At 37.9% G+C, this 25,406-nt stretch overlaps 1 protein-coding gene across 2 annotated transcripts; it reads left to right on the top strand.

The window, feature by feature from the left end:
- The first annotated feature begins 1,045 nt into the window (after positions 1–1,045).
- Positions 1,046–24,894, top strand: LOC101745636 (uncharacterized). Of its 2 annotated transcripts, XM_021352536.2 has the most exons (20): positions 1,046–1,440; positions 4,160–4,311; positions 8,216–8,402; positions 9,912–10,157; positions 10,242–10,373; positions 10,811–10,940; positions 11,559–11,698; positions 11,825–11,979; positions 12,408–12,592; positions 13,057–13,226; positions 14,831–15,056; positions 16,150–16,261; positions 18,078–18,194; positions 19,660–19,771; positions 20,416–20,546; positions 21,802–21,909; positions 22,795–22,925; positions 23,150–23,210; positions 23,896–24,123; positions 24,741–24,894. In XM_021352536.2, the coding sequence occupies exons 1-20, from the start codon at positions 1,146–1,148 to the stop codon at positions 24,849–24,851; spliced, it is 3,129 nt and encodes a 1,042-aa protein (XP_021208211.1). In that variant the 5' UTR covers positions 1,046–1,145; the 3' UTR covers positions 24,852–24,894. The 2 variants fall into 2 exon arrangements, with proteins under 2 accessions (XP_021208211.1, XP_062526068.1); XM_062670084.1 differs by lacking the exons at positions 4,160–4,311; positions 8,216–8,402.
- The last annotated feature ends 512 nt before the right edge of the window (positions 24,895–25,406 follow it).

Genomic DNA, 25,406 nt, shown 5'->3' with positions numbered 1-25,406 from the left:
TCAGTAAACTAAGTATGTATATTACTTGAAAACTAATGGTTCGTCACAAATTTTCCATCATCGAAATACACGTAATACTGTCAACAAAATAAACATTTCGCTCTTCGCCGGCGAAACAAACAAACTAAACACTCACCGAAAACAGAGCAGCCGTAATCAGAGGCAAGGTCCAACTTCAAAATCACTCACTAATAAGTTCACAAAAGGCCGGGAGTTGAAATTTTTATTGCTAATTTCACTTGTTTTTCTCGTTGAGAAAAGTAATGAATTATCGCTGCGGCTAACGAGCGAGCTGCTGATACGTGGCCGACGTCGAACGAAGCCGGACTGCGACTGAGGATGAGGAGTGTCATGGAGTGACGGTCCGCCCGCCAGTCTCGCCGTTGCGTTGGTCTCTCGAGTCTGTTAAATTCAGCGGCGCGAGACTATTCCAGTGCTCGCGGCCTGACCGATTTGATTCGCTCGCCATCTTTGTGAAAAATAGATGTCACTTATGATTTACCGTTTGTTGCATAACACTGTCCTAATTTTTTTTTTATTGCTTAGTTGTGTGGACGAGCTCACAGCCCACCTGGTGTTAAGTGGTTACTGGAGTACATGGACATCTACAACGTAAATGCGCCACCCACCTTGAGATATAAGTTGTAAGATCTCAGTACAGCTACAACGGCTGCCCTACCCTTCAAACCGAAACGCATTACTGCTTCACGGCAGAAATAGGTAGGGCGGTGGTACCTACCCGCGCGGACTCACAAGAGGTCCTACCACCAGTAATTACGCAAATTATAATTTTGCGGGTTTCACTTTTATTACACGATGTTATTCCTTCACCGTGGAAGTCAATCGTGAACATTTGTTGAGTACGTAATTCATTAGAAAAATTGGTACCCGCCTGGGATTCGAACACAGGTGCATCGCTCAACACGAATGCACCGGGCGTCTTATCTCTTAGGCCACGACGACTTCAATTTAAATTATTTAAAAGACACCCAAAAAGGTCGGTAGGTGTAATTGAAGTTCACAACGTCCAATTTTTTGAAAAGTGTTATGTCACTTCCATTAGAATAACAAATTAGGCATCGCTTTGTTAGAGATTTCGTGTCGGAATTTACTGGCTTCTCCAAACAGAAATCCTTTATTTCGTTATGGAATCTAAGGGACGACGAAAATCTTTAAAAAAAACCGGCTTGGAGACACAAGACAGTAAATATTCTAGTGCAACTAAGGCTATAAGTGATTGTGGAATCTCGAAATCGTCATCGCACACTATCTTTATGAGAAAGGTAAAGCATGGAAATGAATTCGAAAAAATTTCAAAAGAATCGAGCATTGAATCCTCAGAAAGTTACGGATGCAAACACGGTATCGAAGGGAAAAAATATTCAAAGACGGTAACACTAGAAAAAAGCTTAGCCAAACATTTGGATCCTTTCGTTTTGGGTAATTATTTATTTACAAATTTTCTTAAGAATTTTATAATATTGTAATTAATATTTATTGTAAAACTAGCTGACCAGGCAGACTTCGTACTGCCTCAATCGATAAATAAAAGACCTAAACTTTTGTATAAAATAAACTTAAAACAAACAAAAGGAATCCGTCCGACGGGGGACACATCAAAGAGAAACATCAAAATTGTTATTTTTATTTATTTCTGGGCATTTTCATATTTATCTACATTTTAAACCTTCCCTGGACTTCCACGAATAATTCAAGATCAAAATTAGCCAAACCCGTCCAGCCGTTCTCGAGTTTTAGCGAGACTAACGAACAGGATTTTACTGGTGGTAGGACCTCTTGGGAGTCCGCACGGGTAGGTACCACCACCCCGCCTATTTCCGCCGTGAAGCAGTAATGCGTTTCGGTTCGAAGGGTGGGGTAGCCGTTGTAATTATACTGAGACCTTAGAACTTATATCTCGAGGTGGGTGGCGCATTTACGTTGTAGATGTCTATGGGCTCCGGTAACCACTTAACATCAGGTGGGCTGTGAGCTCGTCCATCCATCTAAGCAATAAAAAAAAACCAAGAAATCATGTATATATATATATATATAGATTATGTGTTGCAACTAGTAGTACCTAAGCTGATACATAAAATTCAACAATCGTTGTAGTACAAAGAAAGCGTCCTACCATAAGGAAAGTAGTTATTTTAGGACACATCGCTTTCCATTGCACACTTATCCTTTTAATGAAATTAATTTCACTGGACCGTATGACCTCCAAGCGATACTATTGTTTGACGACGGTCTTACCTTTTCATTAATACAACTAGTCAGTTATTCTATTATTCTCCAAAGCGTACAAGCGCAAACGACAATCCATCTGTTTTAAAACGGTTACTAGAAACTATAGATATCGTATCGAGAATGCCGTCTTCTTTCTTGTTAAGGAATAGTTTTAATTTAGTCAGAATTTCGGCTATGCCACCATTGGGTTACATTACCGGTACACATGATTGCCTCGCTGTGCAGAAATAAACCAAAATTGGTAGTTTTTAGTAAAATGGGGAAGCTAGTCAGGTCAAGAAATTCATTATTTAACTCTGAGAAAAAATTACAACATTTATTAAATTACAATCAATGGTAATCTCCTAAGAGCAAATGAAATTAATATAATAAATTATGTGAAAATATGTTGCCTAGAATGGAATAGTCACTTTATTTGTAGCCTCTCAAAGTGCCTATAGGTACAGCGAGCAAACGAACAATGAGTGTTAAAAGACCGCATTTGACTATAGAGGTCGTATTGATTGAGGGAGGGTGCTTAGGTACGGTTCCTAACACAAAAAATATCAATTAAAACATTCTATTTTTAAGTGCATTCTTAATGTCACTATTGGGAACAAAATTTACGGCATTTTCTTAATAAACATACTCAAACTCTTAGATCCAATGGCGGTAACATTATTTTAAAATGATGATTTCTATCTTAGTTCTTGGACAAATCTCATGACAATAGTAAACATCGATCGATTAGTAATAATTATTTTTTCTAATAACTGCACTAGATCGCATGTTTTGCCTTTAAAGGTTGAAACTTGAACTCCGATAACGAAGAACCTATGAATAAACGTATAACCTTCTATTTTATATTTTCATTTTATAGTCGAGCAATGTTGGAATTAATAAAGGGCTGAGTCATTAAAATTTGTAATGGTGATATTTGATGAATTAAATATTATTTCTAGAATTTTTGGCTTAATTTCGTAAATAACGGGAGTAAATTAAAAAAATATATTTGATGTATCCTGGTACATAATTTTTTATTTATTTATTTATTTGGGGCTGCCCAAATCACTTCATGGGGCGGGAGGAGGGTGTTCGCCAAGATTCAGCCCCTGTGAGGAAAAAGTCTACTCCCGGTGTTGATGACAGGGCAATCTGAGAGGGTAAAGGCTCCACCGTAGGATACCGTTTCGACGGACGCACTGTGGAAGAGCAACACGGTCGGCAGGGTATCGCGTTCTGACCCGCCGGGCTGGGTCTAGCCCAGCGGGGTATCCCGGAAAACGAATGGCACCACTCGGGCGGCATAACAGTACTGTGCAAATCGGCCTCGTATGTCGTCGACGACCCCTTGATCGGACATCCTCGGGGTGGCACCGCGAATCTGATTGTAGTGTTGAACGCGGGAACCCCCTTACTCAGTCCGGGTTCTAAGCCTGGGTGGAGATCGGACGTCGGGCGAAAGAGTACAAGAGAAATATTTTGGTGGGTAGGCCCAAAAATCATCCTTGGACCCGCGCTTCGCTCCCAACATGGGTGGACTGTCAAGACCTACATACCCGCGCGACTCCTACGCGCGGAAATTGCGTATGAGGTTCGGCCCGATAGAATTTTAGATTTAAATATTATATGTATTTAGTCTTAATCTTAGGAAGCCTGATTGTATTTCACAGTGTCTTCTAAGCACACAGTTTTTCCTAAGCAGCATCAATTACAAAACGAATTTTGTATGTAACTTATCAATTCGTATCATCGTAACGTCGCTCACCTTGAAACAATTCTCTCTCAATTGCATAACGACTGTACCCTCCAAACCGAAGTCCGTGACTGCTTCGTGTCAGAAATAGACAGGTGGAACCTAGAACTGCTGTAACAAAAATCGTAAAATATAGTAGGTATAGGCTGTTAAAATTAGGATGGTTCTTTTTAGATCGCAAGGAAACGGAGAATTGTTTTGCCGTTTATGATTGGGATATTGCCAAGAAATTAGAATTTTTAGTAAAGGATTCAACCGTAAATGAACAAGTCGAACGTTTGGATGCACATGTTCGGGACTTCAGTGAAATATCAAGAAACGGCTTCGTATCCTTTGAACATAGATCAGCAGTTTCGGCGATTACTTCTTAACAAGATTCAAGTCAGAATCAAAGACGACCATAGTGGCCGTTTCCCATTAAACTATTTCAATATAAATTTTCATTCCATATTAGAAGGCTGTACTTCGAAGTTGGTTCAGGAGGATAGATGCCTGGCGGGCCCCGCCTATGGGAGACGAACCGTTGAGGCTATCCACTCGGTCCTGTTGGACTAAGTGCATCGCGACCGAGGACGTCTCACCTTTTGAGCGTCGCAGGTTCTTACGGGTCACGGCTGTTTTGGCCGCTACCTGTACCTTGTCGCCCAGAAAGAGCCAATGCCGAAGTACCACCAGTGCAGTGGCTGCAACGAGGGCACATCGGAGCACACGTTCGCGCTGCGTCGTCTCCGCAAAAATAGGACCGTGCCTGTCGCTGCCAACCGTCTCGTCGTGGCTATGATGCTCGGCAGCGACGAGACCTGTCAAGCGATGCTCGATGCCTGTGAGTCCACCATCTCGCAGAAAGAGGTGGCGGAACGAGGGACGGAGAGCTCTTCTTCCCTCTCGGCATCGTGCCACCGTGGCCTAGTGAGGGAACAAAGGAGGGCGCTCGCTCAGCTCTGGCCCCTTGAAACTACCTTGGGCCCGCGGTCTCTTTTCAATATCTACAGCCCATCCAGTCCCACATATCGATTGTGGCCCCAAGGCGTAGACATCTCATATGAGATTCGGCCCCCGGCCCGAGATAAAAAAGAGGCTAGAGGATACATGATAATAATTTGGGGGATCATTATTTAGTTATTCAGAACATCCTTCTATTCCTTACACAACCCTTTGTCTAACATTCACTGTGCTCCACATTTTTCTATGGGTGTTACCCTAATGTCACTTCTAGCACCCTTCCTATTTAAATCTTAGTTTGAGAGACCTACTTTTCCAGGAAGGGTGTGGAGCCTTTGGAAGAAATATATTTTATATGTCGTCAATAGATGGCGCAGAACAATTTCCCTAAATCGCGCTAGTATTGTTAGCAGCCGATGATAGTCTAGAAAGGGAAACGGGAGATACATTTGAAGAGGCGTCAAAAACGCCGGTCTACACACACAATTGACAATTTTTGATCACCGAGACCATATTATTATAAAGTACGGTTCTCGGCTATTTCAACTGAAAATAATTAAGAGTCCGGACAAATTTTTGTTGTGAGGAAGCCTAATGGTTAGGTATGTAAACAAATTATTAAGCATAGTTCAAGGTAAGGTTTATTATTTGAAGCTTATTAGGTTAATTATTGCTACCGACATTTGATGGAGTAGTCATATTGGTAGCTCTAGTAATCATAGAAGATTTAAAAAAAGAGAAAAACATATGGTATAACTGATAGGAAGTAGTCATCAGCGAGGTCAGGTATACAGCTAAGCCGTTGCCCATTACTAAGGACTCTCCTCAAGCCTCGTCTGACATTAAACATTTTGCTTACACAAAATTAAACTAGATAAGAATAATACGTAGATGTACGAGATTCGGTAACGTCATTTTTCAGGAAGGGTGCGTATCTATGTAGAGAAGATATTTTGCATGTCGTCAATAGATGTTGCAGTACAATACTCCTAGATTGCGCTAGCATTACTAGCAACCGATGATAGTCTAGAAAGGAAAACGGGACGCACAATTGAAGAGACGTTAAAAACGCCGGTCTACACACAACAACAATACTATTTTTGGTCGCCGAGAAACTTTAGTGAATAAAGTTAAGTTCGATTCTCGGCAGTATAAACTGGAAATTGTAGTTAAGAATCCTGAACCCGGGGTATCGGTGCTAGGGGATCAATGCTAGGTATAGACGTGCAGTAGGCATTATTGTACTGTCTGTTAGTGACTCTTATCGCGAGTATACTCCCAAAATCTCTGTGCTGCTCCGGATATAACCAATTCAAGACACGGGCACAGGTACATTCTCGTAGATCTTAACCGACCCAAGCCATTGAGAGCCCTCTTTTTTTTTTGCTACTTATGCTGATAGCCATGAGAGGCTATTGCAGCGTTGCCCTAGTGAGCTCTCTGGGCTCAAACCGGCACTAACAAGAGCAGTACTTCGCAAAATCTACCACTGGATTGGAAACGCGACCCACTGAGAAGATCCGGCGAAATACTCAGTGTGCTGCCTCTTCTTCGACATCACAAAGGTGTTCAACAAATTTGGCACAACGGTTTGGTTTTCATACTTGGACGTGTCAGACAGTCTCGTGCTCATCCTTCGAGACTTCTTGTCGAGCTGTTCGTTTCGCTATCAAGTTGAGGGAATTCGTTTCGCCCCTGCCTTATTACGGCTGGAGTTCCGCAAAGTTCCATCCTCTCTCTGCTATTTTTTAGTTTATTTATAAATAGCTGGGTTCAGGCATTTGCAAGACTAATCGCTCTGTGCAGATCTGCCTAACGACATTGACAGGTCACAGCAGACCCAACTAGATCTCTTCACCGATGCCACGGCTATTTACTACTCTAGTAGTAACCAGCCCCTAAACGCGAATAAACTTCAGACCACAGTCTTAACTCTCAGACAGTGGTTCCAAAATTGGCCAATTGATATTAACTCAGTGAAATCGCAGCCACCATGAAGACTACGCCATCAAACCTCGATGGCAATAAATTTCCTTAACTTGAACTACGTTTAATTAATTTTGTAAATAAAGAGGTGAAAAGCTAATTGGTTTAAGAGAGATTTTTGCATTTTTACAAGAGAGCCATTTTAACTTTAATTATTTTATTTTCTTTATTGCTTATATGTGTGGACGCGCTCACAGCCCACCTGGTGTTAAGTGGTTACTGGAGCCCATAGACATCTACAACGTAAATGCGCCACCCACCTTAAGATATAAGTTCTAAGATCTCAGTATAGTTACAACGGCTGCCCTACCCTTCAGACTGAAACGCATTACTGCTTCACGGCAGAAATAGGCAGGGTGATGGTACCTATCCGCGCGGACTCACAAGAGGTCCTACCCCCAGTAAATTTTCGAGAAAATATATAACAAAAAACTTCTTCAGCTATTTGAATTCTATATGAAGTTCAATTAAAAACAACGTATTGTTGATGCTAATACCAAATAATACGCACCTGTAATTAAATGTCCCGTATTAAGCAAAATGTCGCTTTCACCAAATCGCCTTTCAACCCTTGATATACTCATTCAAATATATCCGTATATGTACTCAATTACAATTTTCAGTATTTTCCAGTTTATACAGCTGAGAATCGAACTTCATTCAGATTCTCGGCGATCAAAAATTATTAATTGTGGGTGAGTTGGCGATTTCGACGCTGGTTGAAATGTCCACCCCGTATTCCTGTCTAGACTATCATCGATTGCTCGCAATGCTAGCGCGATTCAGGGAAGTTGTTATGCGCCACCTATTGAGGACATGCAAAATATCTTTCTCACATAGATTCGCACCCTTCGTGAAACATGAAGTTTCTCAATTTCGTACCTATAGAGAGGTTATTATTGTATAATTTGCTTTTGTAAAAGCAAAATGTTCGATCTACTGGAAACCACCAGAATTCAGCGTCAAAACGTTGACAAATGGCTCTCTTATTGAATACTTATTAAGAATCCGTTCAGCTGACCTCTCACCCAATAAGGCCGGGAATCCCAACAGGGACGAGACAATCAATAAATGTTAACATGCGTCGTGTTCTGGCATTTTAATACCAACATATTATTGTAGCTTATGAACATAAACGGATAATTAAAAGAAATGTCTTATTTACAAATTAATCCAGGTCATATGTATATGACGCAAAAAAAAATCTTGATTATTATGATGAGCTTATAATTATTATATAATAAGCTTATAATAATTAAAACTTTGTATATCTATTAATAATATTCCTAAATAACAATATAGAAAATAGACAATCTAGACAGCATTTGTGTTATTTTGGATCACCTTGTGGATTCGATACAAAAACATCCGACGTTGAGAGAAGGCTTACATCAATTATTGCAAAATATTGGTCAACCGATCATTTTGAATGCCGCATCAGATGTTGTCAAATATTTCAACAATATTAGAAATTATATCGGATTTCTGGGTAAGTCTTCAAATGTTCTTCAAAGATATACTCGTACGTACAATCATCCTATTCAATTTTATATGTGAAAATATATTTTGATATCTATGGGCTTTAAACGGTGACCGTCCGTCCAAGTCAGTTAATAGAAATATTGATTTAAAAATGTTTCAATTTAGTTGGGAAATTCAATTATTTTAATGAACAGGCGACATCAACTCGTGATATGGCTTCAAGTCCGTTGATATCACAACGTAAACTATAACCGGTCACCGTCCTCGTCGAGCGCGTCGCTTGCGACGAAGGGCTCGACGAGTGAATTAACCCATAGCATATAGCAATTAACCCATAGCCCACTGGGTTTCTCGCCTTCTCAGTGGGTCGCGTTTCCGATCCGGTAGTAGATTCTGAAGCACTGCTCTTGCTAGGGCCACTGTTAGTAACACTCCCGGTTTGAGCCCCGTAAGCTCACCTGCAAGTCAAGGAGAAGCTGAAATAGCCTCTCAAGGCTATCAGATAAGGTAGGAGAAAAAAAAACCTTCAAATCGCACCTAAGACTAGTTTTTGGTCGAAATAGGCAGAGCATTGGTTACAATCTGTGACGACTTTTAAACACTACATACTAACAAACATTTTGTTGTTATAATATCACGAAACAATTCAATGTGCTTGTAGGTCAATGGCGCATCGCACTTAATGGGCCCAATAACAATTAAGTCTGGGGAATTGGGTTCTAATTATTTATGAAATGATTACGTGACTGAAATTCACAACCACGACCTTTGTTGTGAATTGTCATTCATCGCTATAGAACCTAGAATGAAGCAGTCGCGATCTGATGTATTCAGGCTCTTTGAATATTGCGTAGTGTAGGTACCTAACGCGCAGTGTATTAAAAACATATATAAGGGAACAATGATGGACATAAGCCATAAGTTTAAAGTAAATGGGAAACATGTTTAATTAACTAAACCACCATACTAACAAAGCTTAAGTACTTGACGTTTTAGTGATTTTACCTATATTTCGTGAGTCCACAATGGAAGACAAAGATATTTGTTCCCTTTAATTTTAAAAGTAAATTAAATTATGTGCGAAAAAAAATATCCACAAAACACATCAAACGTGTATGTGTACGTGTATGGCTTTTTCGCGTCATTATTATTATTGTTCGTGACGGTTATTAGGATAACAAACACTCTCATAGCTGCCACCCACATGAATCTATAACATAACAACTCGCTCCGAGGGTTACACCTTTATCGAGGTTGAAATCGTTTTTATTGCATAAAGGTGTGAAATAACTCACCTCTCACCCTCGCCTGAACTACCTAAGTACTTACCGAAGCCCATAGACATCAACATGAAGTCTGAGTCTCAGTTATACTTTCCTAGTGTCGTCGGTGTCGGCTATGATTGTGGCATAGTACTACGATGCCAGAAGTGTTGTTTAAATTTAAAAAAAACTTTTTTAGACCAAGCCATTTTGTGTGATAGAAATGTTACATATAAAAACGTTGTTTCTTACAGGTTATTTGCTGATAATATTGGAGGAGGATGATCTTTTCAATACAGTATCTAGAGGTATAATTTGGCACCTTTCGACACCTGATGTTCTCCGTAAGCAAGGATCGGTGCACCTTCGGCATACATTAGCGGCAGCCGTTCCGGTTCTATTCAATACTGTCGTGAGAATGCTAGCTGTAGCTAAGAGTTCACGGTTCGGCACTTTTCTTGAATTGGCTTTACTTCTCGCCTACGACACTTCCGATAATTGTGAGTGACAATTCTTTTTTTTGTGTGTCATAGCTAATAAGTTACGGGGTTTAGGTTTTTAAAATGTAACTCCTTATATTTCAGGTATAGAAATGATGAAGGATAATATAATAGAGAACGTGTTTTATAGGTTCAATCCCTATTTCCCTGATAGACAGTTGCCTGTTTATGATATAAATCCAGCAGAGCCTGTGAGAGACTGCACCGTTAAATTGGGTAAGAATATTAGAAGAAATTTCCCTAGGTCAAGCAAGGTATGTAATATTTCTAACAGAACAAAGGTCTGAGTGTAGCACGAAAACCTACAGTATTAACGCGCGTAAAACGCTTACTCTATTAAAACGATATAGGTATCGGCTTGCCCTATATCTATCTCTGTAACAGAATCTTTCTACGTTCTCTTCGTCAAACTTCAAGACGTCCAATTAACTAGAAACATTGCACACATCTCAAGGACTGTTATAATACAATAATCTAATTATATAGGCACAATATACCGATCAAGATCACCAGTAGGTATACAATATACTATATTAAATTGTATTTCTTAATTTTAGTTTTTAACTATTTTTGTTAATTTAATGATTTTATTGTTAAAAACTAGGGTTACTACATTTTTTCATAAAATTAAGATAAACATTTCGATCTTGCAGGCGATAGCAGTATACATTTATCAAAAACTCTCTCATTACTTCTTCTCTTATTGAAAACCACTATACGGCAGATGGAAGAGATTTCTAATTTAAAAGCGTCGCTTCCCTGTCCCAATAATTATGCACAAAGGTTAACAACGATTTTATTAGAAAAAACAATACTTGTAAAAATGTCCTTTAATGATAGTTTTTTGATTTTAAGTCCTCTTGGTCTAACAGATAAGTGAGTCGACTAGTATCAAAGCCGGCAATGTGACTTTTGGACAATTATTGGTAAATCAGAAAAACGAATTATTGACTTTGTATTCCATTGGCAGTCACAAAACTCTTCTGAACGACATCTTAGATAAATAACAGGTTAAGTATTAACCTTTATTTAATGCAGGTTTTGAACCATATTCTTTGAAGGAGACGATTATATTCAAATCAATCTGTATTGACATATCAATAATTTTTTTTTGTCCAAATGCACAGATTGCCACCTTTGATAATAGACGACTCAAGTCATCTGTTGTACTCGTATCAAGTGACTGACACCCGTGGGCTCGATCACTTAACTAACGATAACGATATTTTAAATAAGTTGTTGGCTAGGCTCTAACCCTTGGGATTGTTGGTCCCCAATAACCTCTATAACACCTCTCTAACACAGGCCTCTGTAGGCACGTGCCTTGGATATATTCTATATACGCATAAATAATTTTTTTTTAGCTAATCCTACGCTAATGCGAATGTTAAATAATTTTAGTTGTTTCATCTGGTCTTATCGATTCGTGTGCCGGGCGAAGGAGCATCGACACGAAAGGATCACAATGACTGTTTTAGCAACTGCTTTACTGCACTGCTTCGGCGATCGGATGCAAACATTTTCCAATCACCTTATGCCGGGTAAAAATTTCAATATACATAACTAACCTCTAATAATAGTATTTCACATACTGTCAACTAATAGTACCTACGTCTTAATATTTGTGAATATATCTTTTAAGAATTCGATATTCACGTTTTTTCTAGATGTAATGTCTATGTCGGTTATGTCGGAAATACCACCGAGAAAAGATTGGACCGCCACCGTAAATATGAACACTTCACAAATAGATGTACATTTCAAGAAGACGTTGATATATTTAAGTGTTGCACACCTCAAAATATTCAGTTATCATAGATTCGTGAGTTACTGTTTTCATCTCTATCTTTTACTTACTTAGCTTCAATTAATGAACAGACAGGGACCTTCAGAATATAACGCTTATATTAATCTCGAGCTTATATCAATCTCACTTATAGTGTAACATAATAGTCTCACCCTCCAATTATGGAAACAAGCAGAACGTTAGTACCTGACGTGCAAGTTCAAGAAAACAAAATGAATAGGGAAATTAAAAATACTTTTCATTTATAATTTTCTTTATTCACAATTAAAATTGTATTTACGGTTTAACCTCGTATTTTATCTTGTCCATTATATTACGAGTATTTCCGACTTTTCGTGGTCACGGAAGACTAAGGCTGTCTGTCAATTTTAAAAAAAATAGCGAGATTAAACCATAAATATCGTTTTTTTTTTTAATTCGTTCATTCGTTGTTTCATTGATAGCTCGTAGAAGATCGACACTGGTTGATCGGTTTGATGTATCTGCTGGATCCCGGACTCTGTGCCCTGAGAGCCAATTGGTCCGCCCCCTTGTTCGCTGAACTACGTAAAGCTGCGTTACAAGCCTTAGTCTGTTCTATGTCTGCAATACCGACGGTTTTAGTGGCTGAATGTACTTTAATACATCGGTTAGTCATCTACGGATTACCTAAGTTATTTTTACCCTTCAGCCCAGATAACTCATTTTATTAATCGACTTCAAAAAAGGAGGAGGTTCTCAATTCGACTGTATGTGTTTTTTTTATGTTTGTTACCTCATAACTTTTGACTGGATGAATCGATTTTGATGATTCTTTTTTTTATTAGAAAGCTGACGCTTCTCGTGTGGTCCCATTTCAATTTAGTCCAGTTCTGATAATGGTATCCATGAGAAAAGCATATAAGTCTTAAATTTGCATTAAGTACGTGCATGACAAATAGATGAATAACTCAATATCACGCCAACCGATTTCGATGATTATTGTTTTTAGTGTATATTAATTCACATTAATTTGTTTTGGAATATGTTTTTTTAATTTGAAGTCGATTTTTGTTAAAGCTGGTCTTTTTACAATTATTTTTAATTTAGAACAATTAGAGTTGTTGTTGACAGGATAATGTGGTATATCGAATGGTATTCAGAAAGTCCATATGATCTCTCCACACTGTACTGGTGTGTAAGGCTCTTACAAGTCGCAACCCACAACCGGCGGAAGGACAAGAAAGCAAGAGAGATATCCCTTCGTGAACTCTTCGAAACCCACGGCATCATTATACTTATACGTATGTGAAACTTTCTATTCAACTATGAAAGCGAAACGTGTAGGTGTTGGGTTGAATTTTTTAACAATGGATTAATTGATTTTATTTTGGTAGATAGAAGGTATGGTTGTGTACCGATTTGTACAAAGTTAAAGCGTTTATAAAGACATTTCTGTTTATTTAATCGTAGGCTGATCGAATTTCTTCCTTCTGTGCGTGTAGGTCTATATCCGTCAATAGCATATTTGTAATATGTATTATGGCTACATAACGCTATAACTAACTTAATGTATAAAATAAGTGTGCGTGGTTCACTTTCACGATGTGCATCCATGATGAGGATAAAATTATTCATAGAATATTTATATGGAGCCTAATTCTTATTCATTGACTATCGGAACGTGTCATTCAGAATTAGAATTAATTTAGAATTGAAGCATTCACGAATACTGCTTAAATGTATCAATAAAAACGTGACTTGCTTCGTATTGTTGAAATCGCTGCTTAGCGTGTTTTTATAGTATCAATAATTTAAAAAGCTATTTTTTTTATCAACTGTAAATACAGAACCAAAAGTTTTACACTACACATTTGCTTGGCAGTTACTTGTGACAAAAAAAAATATTTTTTTTTGTTTTTTATTGTTAAAAATATCACTTTTATACTTATCAAAATTTTGTGAAGCATTTTAGGGCCTTTTAGTTCCTTTTTTTGGTTTGCGGGGGACACAGTAATCAAAAACGGTGAGTAGCTGTGTTGCCAATAACATAAGAATTGAAACAAGCACTTGCAGCTGTGGTTTACTGCAGAAGAACGCATTATATAGCTAGGCCACGAATGCCATAAATTTTTATGGGATCATGATGAACAAGAACTTCTGCTGTTGCTTCTCGAAGTTTTCCCATAACTTGAAAGCGTATTCGTATCGAGTGATCCGACTATGCCAGAGCTTAAATCCTTTAACAAGACTTTCACAACAAAGAATGTATTTCGTGTAACAAAACCCGAAAAAAAATATGTGGCCTTAAATATTTTGGTGTTTTGAGGGGTTTTCTTTTTAATATATTTGAGGCCTCGACCTTAAATTGGGTGACGACATTTATATTGCAATTTTTATCGGCTCTTTTAATCAAACTTAACACTAAATGAGTTCTTTTGCTGGGAAACAAAAACAAAACCCTTCAATCAATTATTTTTAACTCCAATACAGATATTCATTTACGATTAAGCACGAAGTTAGGCGACTTAACCTAATAGTTGTATGGCTCTAATCTATATATATAAAAATGAATTGCTGTTCGTTAGTATCGCTAAAACTCTAGAACGGCTGCACCGATTTGGCTCATTTTGGTCTTGAATTATTTGTGGAAGTCCATAGAAGGTTTAAAAGGTAGATAAATATGAAAATGCTCGGAATTAAATAAAAATAACAATTTTGTTTTTCCTTTGATGTGTCCTCCGTCGGACGGATTCCTTTTGTTTGTTTGTTTTGAGTTTATTTTATACAAAAATTTAGGTCTTTTATTTATCGATTGAGGCACTACAAAGTCTGCCGGGTCAGCTAGTAAAGAATAAAAAATAAAATAAAAAAGCACGAAGTTCTCAATTTCACGTTACATCGCCAGGTCTGTGCTACAGCCTTCTAGAGCAAAGGCAACCTCCGATAGAAAAGAGTCAAGTTATAATATCCGTTTGTCTACGGTTACTGACGAGCGCCGTCGAAGTCGAGGGTAGAGTGAGCTGCTGTGTTTATCCCACGATCAAATGGCCCAGTTCAACTAACACTGTGGCTGAGAGATTGCTCGACGTGGTTCTGCATTCTTTGAACAAACATTTAATCGTCAGTGATAGGTTCGTGACTTGACACTTGTTTTTTAAGAATACTCTCAAAGGTAATTTATATCACGTCCTGCCTTGCTTGAGAGTTACCGAAGTTATCGAATGTGGTTAAATCAAAGAAGAGCAACACGCGGCCCGCCGCCAAGCCTTTCTAAAATAGAGTTTATTTTATCGTCTTTCTCCCATCAATTCATTTTTCTGTTCTTATCTTGTACGTTTTAATCTTGCATTCAAATTTGTATATGAAATCATTACTTATTTTTTTAGTTTTATATTTTTTTATTCTAATATTTATTATAAATAAAGTTTCGTAAATTAAAATTAAAATTGGCCCATTGATTAAAAAGTTGTTTACACCTGGGTTAAATGAATGTTCCCTCAACTTAAAGAGTGTAAGTCCAAGTCTCAAATTCTAATATAGTTCAGACCCAAATAAACAGTGTTTCCTCTATAACCGTACGTAAAACCGATTGCTGGCGTGGCGACGCTATATGATAGTGTATATATGTATAAATACCGTCTATATGTAGCAGTATGTACAGTCATTTCGGAGCCTCCCGTTCCATTAACGATGCTTCTAGGTACCTCAAGCACCGGTCACCGTCTTCGCCGAACCATCGCTTGCGACGAAGGGCTAAACGAGTAAATTAACCCATAGACACAACCCACTGAGTTTCTCGACGGATCTTCTCAATGGGCCGAGTTTCAGAGCCGGTGGTAGATTCTGCTAGGGCCAATGTTATCAACACTCCTGGTTTGAGTCCTGTGAGCTCACCTACACGTCTAGGAGAGCCTGAAATAGCCTCTCTAGACTGTTTCTTAATATTAGTATTTTATTTTTCATTATACTACATGAATTTCTTGTCGTAAACTATCCTTTTATGCATATATACCTATTCAAAAAAATAATATCAATGTTTCACATTTACCGGCCTTCCAGCGATGGCTCATTTGTTTTGAGAATGAAAAGAAAAAAAATACAGGACTAAAATGAGTGCGTTCCCTTAATTAAAATAGTTTTATCTTAGAAGAAAAAAAGGTTTCTCGTAAAACTTTACAATAAAAATCAAGTATGTTTTATATTACCATCGTGTTCTCGTTTCAGATTACTAATATCACTCTTAAACTTCATATGGGAATCTATAATATGGAGGCAAGAGTATCGCAGGAGCTTCGTGGCCAAAGACGGCATTTACAAGTTGCTGGATATTATTACTGTACGTTAATTGCATAGTTTTGATGATAGAACTTTGGTTTGGTCGTATAATTTCTAATCGAAAACTACGCTCGTATTACATATATGTATAAGCGAACCAGTATTATCGTCATCAACCGCCCATACTCGTCCACTGCTAGGATAATAAAATAGGATTACAGGATAATATAACGTAAATAGTCGCTGTTTAAGGCTAAGTTAGGACTCATCAGTTGCGTTAGCATCTACCCACGTCAATAAGTACATTCTCCTCGAATAAGGGTATGAAAAAAGTAATTGTGTTAAGAACACTAAAATAATTCAACTTGATGCCGTTGAGCACGCGCGTCGATTGAGTCTGCTATTTATCTGGACAACCTCAAAAATATATTAATATAACGGCTTTTTAAATGACCGCTTGTAATATAGCTCGATCAGAGTTTGTACTACAAATAATTTTCATATTATCTAGCAATAGCGTCAAAGGGTTCGTATGATATAAGCTATTTTTTAATGTCTACACTAAATAATATGTACATAATTTCTAATGATTACTTTTAAATCTATAAAGTCACATCAGAAATGTGTTCTAATGGCATTCATAGTAAGACCAACGGGTATTGTTATTATTGTGTTTGAACTGTAACAACGGAACGTCACGTACGTACGTACTGAATAATTATTATAATTGTTTATTTTTTTAAGCCCTACCTGTTTTCAATCTTAACTTATTTAATAATTATTATTAATATATTCTTAGATTGAGTGATTTCGTTCTGTTATTGGTAGACGCGCAAGATTATTTTCGTACAAAAAGAAAATAATTTTTTGAATTACCATTTCTAAGACGTGCCTTAATTATACATATTGTAACGATTTACATATTGTATAATATTATTATATACTACGTTAAATCGTGCCTTATATTAATTCCGTTTTTGCTGTTACATGATTAAAACTCTATTTACAGAAGCGTCGAAATCGTAGTTTCTTAGTTACTTTTTTATAATTGAAGACAAATATGTATTTTAAGGTAGCAATTCATAGAAATAAAGAAATGCATCATATTTTCAGTATATTAAAACCTATGTTAAAGTAATTTTCCGCGTGAACAGATATATATTTTTTATAATAGATTAATAGAAAGGTCTTAATCACATCTAATAAATACTGTTTCTAAGGAAGCTTGATCAAATCAATCAATATGAAAGGTTACAAAAGAATACAGCCGCTTGAGATGTACTAAAAATACAATTCGGTATTAGGTAATTTACTAAAATAGAACGTGGTCGTAAGAAAAAGAAACAAACACACTTAAGTTGCAATGCCCTGGAATGCTTTTAAATGTATTGAAACAATTAAAATGCCACAAGCACTTAGCCCTTACTAAAAAAGATAGAATACGACAAAAAGTTATTTTGTAAATATATTCCAAGACGAATCTAACTTATATTAAGTTTTAATGCTCACCCACCATGTGTTCTAATCCCGCAAACGGGTACCAATTTTTCCAATGAAATACAAACTTAATAAATATTCGTCGCGAAAATAGGCCTATCGCTGCCGAACGTGGTGGTTACGATGATCGGCAGTGACGATCCCGGCAGGCGCTGCTCGACTTCAGAGAGTTCACCATCTCGCAGGAGGCGGCGTAATGGAAGAGGGAGAGCTCTTCTTCCCTATCGACGCCGTTCCGCCGCCGCCGAGCCGAGGGTCGGAGGAGGATGCAGTCTCCTCCCAGTTGGGAAAACGAAACAGAAGAATTGTTCTTAACCAATTATACCACATATTTTACAATCACGATCGTGTTATACATGCGTGATTAAATTGCATTACAGATGACGCGTGCTCCGGTCCAGTGCATTGCGTTAGCGGTAATCTGTGACGTGGCTTGCGCAGGCGAAGCCGTCGGTCAGCTGGTGTCTTGGCGAGCCAATCTCGGTGCTTCTAAGACTGTAAGAAATACTATATAATACAAAAGTATGGAGAAATAGAAATATAACTAAAACTACAAATAACAGACTCGTTGGAGCATTAATCTTTTCCATATTTTTATACGCTACTGAATTTGCTAGCACTAGCCCTAAAACTAGCCAGAGCAGTTCTTCTCAGAATTTAACACCGGATCGGAATCGCGAGTCACTGAGAATATACAGCGAGGAGCTCAGTAAATTGTGGGTTAGTTAGGACGGTGAACTGTCCGAGAAGTGGAAAAGAAGAAATTAGACGCACTGAAAATGTAGTGCTGGGTAAGAGTGCTTGGAGTTTTGTGGACTGTGTTTCGTACAAACATATCGATACCTCAAGAGCTCGGCATCAAGCAGCTTCTGTTTTCTGTAGTAGTCTCGGATGGTGGGCTTTCTTCAGACACGTTTCACGACGAGATAGCCGGTCTATAGAACGCCTCGTCGTGCTAGGAAGGCTGGACGGCACAAGACCGCGCGGGAGGTAGCCAGTGCCGAGGACATAACCACCAAACCAGAACTACAGTGCGAGGTCCCCTAAACGAGCCTAATTATACCTATTTCTGTCGTGAAGCAGCAATGCGTTTCGGCTTGAAGGGTGGGGCAGCCGTTGTAACTATACTGAGATTTTAGAACTTATATGTCAAGATGGGTGGCGCATTTACGTTGTAAATGTCTATTGGCTCCAGTAACCACTTAACACCAGGTGGGCTGTGAGCTCGTCCACCGATCTATGCAATAAAAAAAGTTACAAGTGGATACTGGGCAAGAAATACGTCGTGTCGAATCAAATTACACTTATTTTAGAATGAAATAAAATTAAATCCAAAATGGAATAACTTTAACTGAAAGATAAACCGTAAAGCTATAAAGAAAATCAAACACTCAAATAAATTCAAAGTGTTCTTAGGTCTGCAGACTCTTGCGAATGAGAGTCGCACGATCAGCTCCCCAGTGGAAGAGGCACACATCGCAGTAATAAATAAAAAAAAAACGAGTACAGCAAGATGGCCTAGAGCAGGAAGAGATGGCGGGACATCATCATAAGACGCGTAAAGTCTGCCCCCTCCCAACACTACATGACGCTCACCACCACTCAGTTAAGAGTGAAACGATTGAGAAGAATACTATAAAAAATAAATACAGTTTATTTACATTTCAAATAGTTTTAGAATACAGTGATGTACCTATTTTCTGCCCTTTTTATTTTTGCAAGCCTATACCCACAGCTTTGATCGTATAGTATCGTAGTATATTATAGTATAGCACTAGCCCATCTGTTCTCATAGGTATCGCAAGGACCGTTCACTCGCGTCAAGAAAATAAAAGAGTTGGCATAAATAGACATCTATAAAAGCATATACAATATGTTTTCATGGTTTTGTGAATACAACTGTTTATATATTTCTTTTTTTTTTATAATTTTACCTAATTATTATTGTTTTATAATTTCAAGTATCCGAACTTAGTGAAGAGGGGTGCGACAATCGCAAGTCTCTTAGCGGCTATATTCAGAGATGATTGTCGTAGGACTGGAGTCGTCCTCGATGAAAATGGTGTCATACAAGGTTCGGATTGATTTGTACCTGATTACTACGTTTAAAATAAATCATAATTACATAAGACATGATAAAAATCGGACAACTTTTTACTGGTGGCAAGACCTCGTGTGAGTCCGCCAGCCCTGCTTATTTCTGCCGTGAAGCAGTAATGTGTTGCGGTTTGAAGGGTGGGGCAGCCTTTGTAACTATACTTGAGGCCTTAGAACTTTTGTCTCAAAGTGGGTAGCGCCTTTACGTTGTAGATATCTATGGGCTCCAGTAACCATTTAATACCAGGTGGGCTGTGAGCTCGTTCACCCATCTAAGCAATAAAAAAAAGAGTAAGAGACAAAGTACCGAGCTTTCGCAAACAAAAACTTGCATGTAATTTTCGTAAACACTGAAATAAAATGCAAGCCTAAGCTAGTCTATTTCTCAGAAGTACCAAATCGTATTAAAACAAACACTTGCATAAATAAAATAAACAAGAAATAATGAAAATTACAATTTTTATATACTTATGACACAATCTTATATATAGGTATATTATATTATACTACAACATTTCAAATATAAAAACTTTCAAACTGCTGGTGCGCGCGCCTTCCCGTTTCACATTTCATATCACATTCATAAAGGAAGCTAAGTTATATCAATTGCTTTATTAACAGAAATGGATAATCCACTAATGGCACAAGAAGTTCGAGAGGAATTGAGCGGCCATGTAGATTGGGAAACCGAAAGTCAGAATACTCCAGTTTGTTTACCCGCTGGAGATTTGGCAGGATCGCGTTTGTCGAAAGTAGGTGTTTTATTATTGGTTTAGATATCAGATATTTTTACTGAGGAAACAGAACTAGGTGAGATATGTTGGAATTTGGAAACGCGTTATATCCAGCCTCTTGGCGTATTCAGTAGTTCTTCTGAATGTCATATTTACGTATCAGTTTAGGCGCAGTAAGTATACTTCAATTGCTGTAAATTCGTCACTGTAGATGTCACAACATGATTGCCAGTTATCTCGAGACAAAGGGTCAAAGTTTCAATTGTATAATGGCAAAGGTTGCGTTTTCTCAGAACGAAGGTCACGCCTAATTCAAAATAAATAGTACAATATTTTTTGCTTAATTCGTTACAAGAATGTAATTGAAAATATTCGAAATGGTAAATATTGATTCTTCATCTAGTTTTCGTTAAAATTAAGTCTTCTTTACTGTAATCACAGAAAAAATCAGAACAATCCCAACCACACATTAGAGGTATATTGATTTTTTCATCATTTACCAAACATTAGTTAAAATACAGACCAGTACATCGTTTAGGGTTGATTTCCGTAACACAAGTGTCTGTGTGAGGGAGCTTTGTTTCTCTTGTCAGTTGGAGTATGGTGATACTATTTCTACTTTGATGTGGAACAGCCGGGATAAAACCATAAGGATTCCATGTTTTGTTTTATCGCTACCGAGCCCTAATAAGGGCTCAGCAGACTATGTTGCCATATTATTTGGTTTGTTGTCCACTCAGATGTTGGGTAAAATTTACCACCGCTGTTATATAATGCTATAGCAATAATAAGCAATTAATATTAAGCATTTTTTGTGTAAGTAGTATTAGTGTATTTTCTTTATTGCCCACCTGATCGTTAGTGTTTATAGTCCAGAACCAAGCCGCTGCCTACCGTTAAGTACTCTCTCCACAAGCCTCGTTTGATAAAGGTCATGTCATAGCGCTCCGGAAACACCGCTCATCCAAAGCCGGATGATACATGCAAAAAAGATCTCTGGAAACGCACTGTGGATGAATGCAGTGACTCCAGGTAGTATGGATGAACTCTACTCCAGTAGCAAGTGGTGCGATGGTAAAAACGAGATGATGGGATCATCTCAAACAATTCCTCTGAGCACTTTCCATGGAACACATGGTACAAAATACAAAGAGAACCGAAGTGCCTCCGCAGACCCAGAGGTTCCATATTCGGATATAGTATCAAAAATTTGCTTTATGCAAAACATTAAATTCCAATGACATATAAACAAACATATATAATTTTATTCCAGACGTACGCATTATTACAAATGCTTTCCGAAGATTTAGAGGAGAAAGTTTCGTTGGCCGATGAAGCGTACAATCTTTACCAAAATGTTAAGTTAGATCCTACAGACGAGGTTCGTTTCATTTGATATAATATTAATAGGTTGTTTCCTGCGGGTAGAGAGACGCGTGCGCATTTCGTAAAGAAAAAAGCTGATTGATTACAATTGGGAATTAAATATGCCCTACGAATTCAATCTTCTTTTTGTATCATCATCTTCATTAGCCTATAATAACAGTCCACTCCGGGACATAGGCCTCCCCAATTGCACGCCACTGAGCACAATCCCCGGCTTCTCTCATCATCCCTCTCTCTTCTTGTATAATGTAAATGAAAAATATCATATTCATAGAGATTTTACATGGCAATAATTCGTATTTCATATTTGCGAAAAATATAGCAAAATAATCGTATTATTGACGACTTGTGTCCATGTCGTCATCTTGGTTTTAAGGTCCGCTATACCAGTATCGAACGATGTGGTGGTGTAGTTTTACTTGTGATAGGACCTCTGGTGAGTCCGCACGCGTAGGTAACACCGCCCTGTCTATTTCTGCCGTGAAGCAGTAATGCGTTTCGGTTTGAAGGGTGGGGCAGCCGTTGCAACCATACTGAGACTTTGAAAATTATATCTCAAGGTGGGTGGCGCATTTACGTTGTAGATGTCTATGAGCTCCAGTAACTTAACGCTAGGTTGATCGTTCGCGCTCGTTGTACTGTCTCGGTCCTTGCTGGATCTTGCACCACGAATCCTCTTTGAACCAAAGCAATATCACCACGAATCCTCTTTGAACCGAAGCAATATCGAAGATCTTTAGAAAAAATAAATATTTTTACAAACGTTTTCGAACGAATTGAAAAGCAGATTTAGATAAAATTCAATAAAAAGATTAAATTCTGTTACCCGTGTCTTAAGTATTTATATATGAAAATAATGGCAACTTATTATACTTTTCAGGCAACACTGGTGGTGTGTTCTCATTTTTTAACTTTAAAATTAGCGGAAGTGTGGACAGAAACGAGTCTACGAATCCCTAAATTAATTCCATATGACAATGAGCTACTGCAAGAATTTCTACACATTGGCAAGTGAGTACGCAATTACTATAATGAATATATAAGAGTAAATAAAGTGAATTATGTAAAATTATTTTAAATTGTTTGAATTTATTATTACTTGAAAGTAAATTCTTTATAATTTTGAAGTTCTAAAACTTAAATTTCACATTTTCCTTATTAATAATAACATTTTTAAATATATTAAAAAACATATTACTATGCCCGATTGTAATCGTAAATTATCGATTTTGCAGAGGCTGGTCTAAAGAGATTAAAACACAACAAGAATGTGTGTTAGAAAGTTTCCGTAAAAAGGTATGTTTTTCTTCAACAAACAAACTATGATTAGTACCAGATGTTTACCAGCTACAGTAATCCAAAGACACCAACGACATAGTAAGCGCCAGTGTGCTTATTGTGAGTTTTTTAACGTTCTCGATAGCGTATAAGTTAGCTCATATTTGTATGGAATGGCATCGTTTGCCTACGTCCGGTCACCGTTCTCGTCGAACCCGTCGCTTGCGAGGAAGGGCTCGACGAGTAAATTAACCCTCAGACACAGCCCACTGAGTTTTTCGCTGGATCTTCTCAGTGGGTCGCGTTTCCGATCCGGCGGTAGATTCTGCGAAGCACAGCTCTTGCTAGGGTTCGTGTTAGCAACGTCGTCAGGTTTGAGCCCCGTGAGCTCACCCACTAGTTAAGGCGTTCCGCTGATATAGCCTCTCAAGGCTATCAGCTAAGGTAGGAAAAAAAATTGCCTACGTTTGCCGCTAAGGGCGCTTTTCCCACTGCATACAAAATTGGGCTAACTTTTACGCTATCGAGAAGGTTAAAAAACCCGCACTAAGCACACAGAGTCCGTTTTGAGATACAAAGGAAGCAGATGAATGTGAAGTAAAAGAAATGAAAAAAAAAGACTCACTTCCAATTCGCGCCAAAAAGACGTGGGAATAAGTCGAACCTTCGTAATTTTAAATATCGAATGCATTTTTGTCATTAGGATCGCGAAGAAGAACGTTCGCTTTACGAGTTTCTCGGCCGTGTTCGATTGAATATTGCATTGGACGCGCTGCACGAAGTACGTTGCGTCGCGCGTTCCGCGGACCGGAACGCACTTGTGCACGCGATGATACACGACGCAGTACGGGCACATCACCGATGTTGTTTGAATCGTAAAACGCTGAACAGCACTATATTACGTACTTACAAGCCAATGCTTGATGATCAGGTTAGTACTATTTTATATTTTAAGCATTAAGCCATTTTTAGTCATTCGTCAGATCTGATAAAAGACGAGTGCTAAATATAATTTACAACAGATACACCTGCGCCTTTATTGTGCTTTCATATGTCTAAGCAAGATTTGTTCTATCATTAGAAGGAAAAAAATAAAACGTAAGTGATTCCCGACACTATAGTTAGCAATCGGGATCGTAATTTGTTTTGCATTAATTATTTAATTGGTTTTTTTTTCAGATTTTTATATTAAGATATTCCCTAGAACGATTTTCATGTAATAGTTTGTTTAGTAATTCATAATCGGTGCGTTCGTATATCGGATTAACTTGAAACTTGGCACAGTTGTTCGCTCTGGAAGCCGCCGCTTGTTACTGTTTGCTTACACGACAGATGACGTGCGAACAGTTTGTTAGATAAATGCTTTCCATCAATCTAACGATAGTCACACATCGGAGTCGAAACCGGGCTCCACTGGCTTTAAGTGAACTAACTATAAATAAAATAATTCTATTTTTAAATTTATACCGGATTTTCTCACTGTGTCTAAAAAAATAAAGCATTTCGTAAATTGCGGCATTTCAATGATTTGTGATTTGTATTTTTCAGAACCAAACAGGCCACAACATTAGAGTAGTCAGCATCAATCCCAAGGATAAGAAGCTTATAAGCAACTTATCTTGCACATCGGGAACTGTCATCTACGATCCACACGAATGACTGGCTTTATAGTTGCTTGAATAAAAAATATTCTACTATTCAATCCTGTTTACTTTGTTTCTAAAACCTAATCTGTAATTACTTAATCCTTTCGTTGGTCGATGCCTGTTTCCTCTTAGAACGTATAAAAGAAAACTGTACAATTAAACTGTAAAGCTGACATACTGGCAGCCGTGAATACTCATAGCTCACTGTAGTTAGGGTTGTCATTCCCGTGTATAACTATTGTGGGTACATTTAAATAAATCGACTTTTTTGAAGCTTCGGCGTACCTAAGGCAGACCAGAGCTAACTTTTCAGATCAATCTGTTATTTATTATTTACGTTAATTTTTTTTCAGTGTTATATAGTATTGTGGGGCTAAGCATTTTAGCGAACGAATCTTTTGTCGCCTCACGTAGCTGGGAGAATTGACGGTAAATACACTATACAACAAACATTCCCAGACCATAGGGGTTTAGATACTAAATCTTCAGATGCGTTGTTGAGCGATTCGGGATTATGTGTTGCGTTGAGGGTGGTAGGTGCGCACATGTTAATGTTCGATTTATTTGA

This window comes from Bombyx mori, chromosome 1 (assembly GCF_030269925.1).
Source record: "Bombyx mori chromosome 1, ASM3026992v2".
Lineage (NCBI taxonomy): Eukaryota > Metazoa > Arthropoda > Insecta > Lepidoptera > Bombycidae > Bombyx > Bombyx mori.
Note: the sequence above shows the minus strand (reverse complement) of the source record. Positions and strands in the feature narration are given on the sequence as shown.

Coding starts and splice junctions, on each gene's coding strand:
- LOC101745636 (XM_021352536.2), top strand. CDS start 1,146: ATGGAATCTAAGGGACGACGAAAATCTTTAAAAAAAACCGGCTTGGAG. Junction 10,941..11,558: donor CCCAATAATTATGCACAAAG/GTTAACAACGAT, acceptor AAATAATTTTAG/TTGTTTCATCTGGTCTTATC. Junction 16,262..18,077: donor AGTTGCTGGATATTATTACT/GTACGTTAATTG, acceptor ATTGCATTACAG/ATGACGCGTGCTCCGGTCCA.